General features: G+C 38.9%; 1 protein-coding gene across 1 annotated transcript in view; it reads right to left on the reverse strand.

The window, feature by feature from the left end:
- Positions 1–538: 538 nt before the first annotated feature.
- Positions 539–1,724, reverse strand: part of EMWEY_00054750 (DNA polymerase alpha catalytic subunit, putative) — a gene marked incomplete at both ends in the record, with an annotated part of 4,282 nt that continues 3,096 nt past the window's right edge. Inside the window, 2 exons of the mRNA XM_013480153.1 lie at positions 539–561; positions 852–1,467. Of these exons, the coding sequence (XP_013335607.1) occupies positions 539–561; positions 852–1,467 (639 nt within the window). The remainder of the gene's footprint in view (positions 562–851; positions 1,468–1,724) is intronic.

Raw genomic sequence — 1,724 nt, forward strand, 5'->3', positions numbered from 1 at the left:
CTCTATTGCACCTCCTCCTCCTCTTCCTCCTCCTCCTCCTGTTCCTCCTGTTCCTCCTCCTCTTTTATTATAATTATAATTAGGAGTAATAGGGTCAGGATAAATAACTTTTTGTTGATGTAATGCATGCATAAGAAGGAAATTAATTCTTTGTGCCCTTTTGTTTATTAAGGAAAAAGACCATAAATAACCAGATATAATAGATAATTCACGAGTAATAGATAAACAAGATAATTGTTGCTGTAATACTAAATATAAATAACTTTCTTTTATTATATTCATGCATGCATGCATTAGGGGCTTGTATTCATATATATAAAAATATTCTTCTCTTATTTCTTCTCCTTCTTCCTTATATGCATGCATTTCTCTTAATTTCTCTAATACTTGACGATTATATGCTGCTATCTTATTGTTGCTGCTGTTGTTGTTGCTGCTGCTCTTGTTGCTGCTGCTGCTGTTGCTGCTGCTGCTGCTGCTGCTGCTGCTGCTGCTGCTGAATGATTCCTTAAGGAGAGATAATAAATTATAATTAGTTTTATGTCCTAATAATTCTCTTGCCTGTAGATAAGTATCACAAACAATTCTCCCTACAGTAAATATTCTCCCTGCATATAATGTATTAGATTTCTGCTGCTGCTGTCTACTGCTGCTGCTGCTGCTGCTGCTGCTGCAGTAAGGGGGCTTCTGTGTCTTGGATCTTTTTAGTCTAGATAATTTATGCCATATAGGTATATTATTATATATACATCTTCTTAATAATATATCTAATATATTATTATATATATTATGCCCTATTAATACATCAGGGTCCTGCATGCATATACGCTGCAGCGCATGCAGCAGCAAACCTTTCTCTGAATCAAATATACGTATGTTATTCTTCCCTGCATGCTCCTCAAAGGATACAGGTAATCCATTTGCCTTAGCTCGTGCAGATATCCTCCCTCCTGCTGCTGCTGCTGCTGCTGCTGCTGCTGCTGCTGCTGCTGCTGCTGCTGCAGCAGGTGATGATCCTCCTGGTCCTATTGATATGCTACTGCTACTGCTACTGCTACTGCTGCTGCTGCTGCTGCTGCTGCTGCTGCTGCTGCTGTTGGGCCGTACACGACGTACAGCACAGAATACATTTTCTTTATTTAATTGAGGTAAGGAAAGAGGATCCTCTATATCAATATTTTTTTGTATACAAAGAGACAACATAACAATAGATTTATTTTCTTTATTGTCTCCTTTTTTATCTAAACATTTACAATTAATAGATAATAGGGTAAGAGGGGGAGCAGGAGGTACAGGACCATCATTATTATTATATATATGGGCCCCTACCCCCCCCGTCTTACCATTTTGTGGGGCCCCCCCAACTACTTCTGGGGGGCCCCCCCCCATCTTGGGGGGCCCCACACCACCAGTACCCTTATATTGGGTACCCCATACCTTTATATCTTTTATGTTATTAACAATTACCTCATGCATGCACCAAGAAGATTTATGAATAAAAGAAGAAGAAGGAATATAATTATATATTTTTAGCCAAGAGGGGCCCCTTATACCCCTTTTTATTATAAATATTTCTGTTAATGAAGAAAGGGTACCAAATACATGTGTATAAGTGGGGCCCCCCATGTCCTCTTGTTGCAGTTGGGGGGCCCCCCCTGGACAATATAACTTAATAACTTGTATATTTTTACCTCTTTTTACTCCTTTTTCTTCGTTTTTTTCCT

Source organism: Eimeria maxima, genomic scaffold, assembly GCF_000499605.1.
Source record: "Eimeria maxima Weybridge genomic scaffold, Emw_scaff1676, whole genome shotgun sequence".
NCBI classification, from domain to species: domain Eukaryota; phylum Apicomplexa; class Conoidasida; order Eucoccidiorida; family Eimeriidae; genus Eimeria; species Eimeria maxima.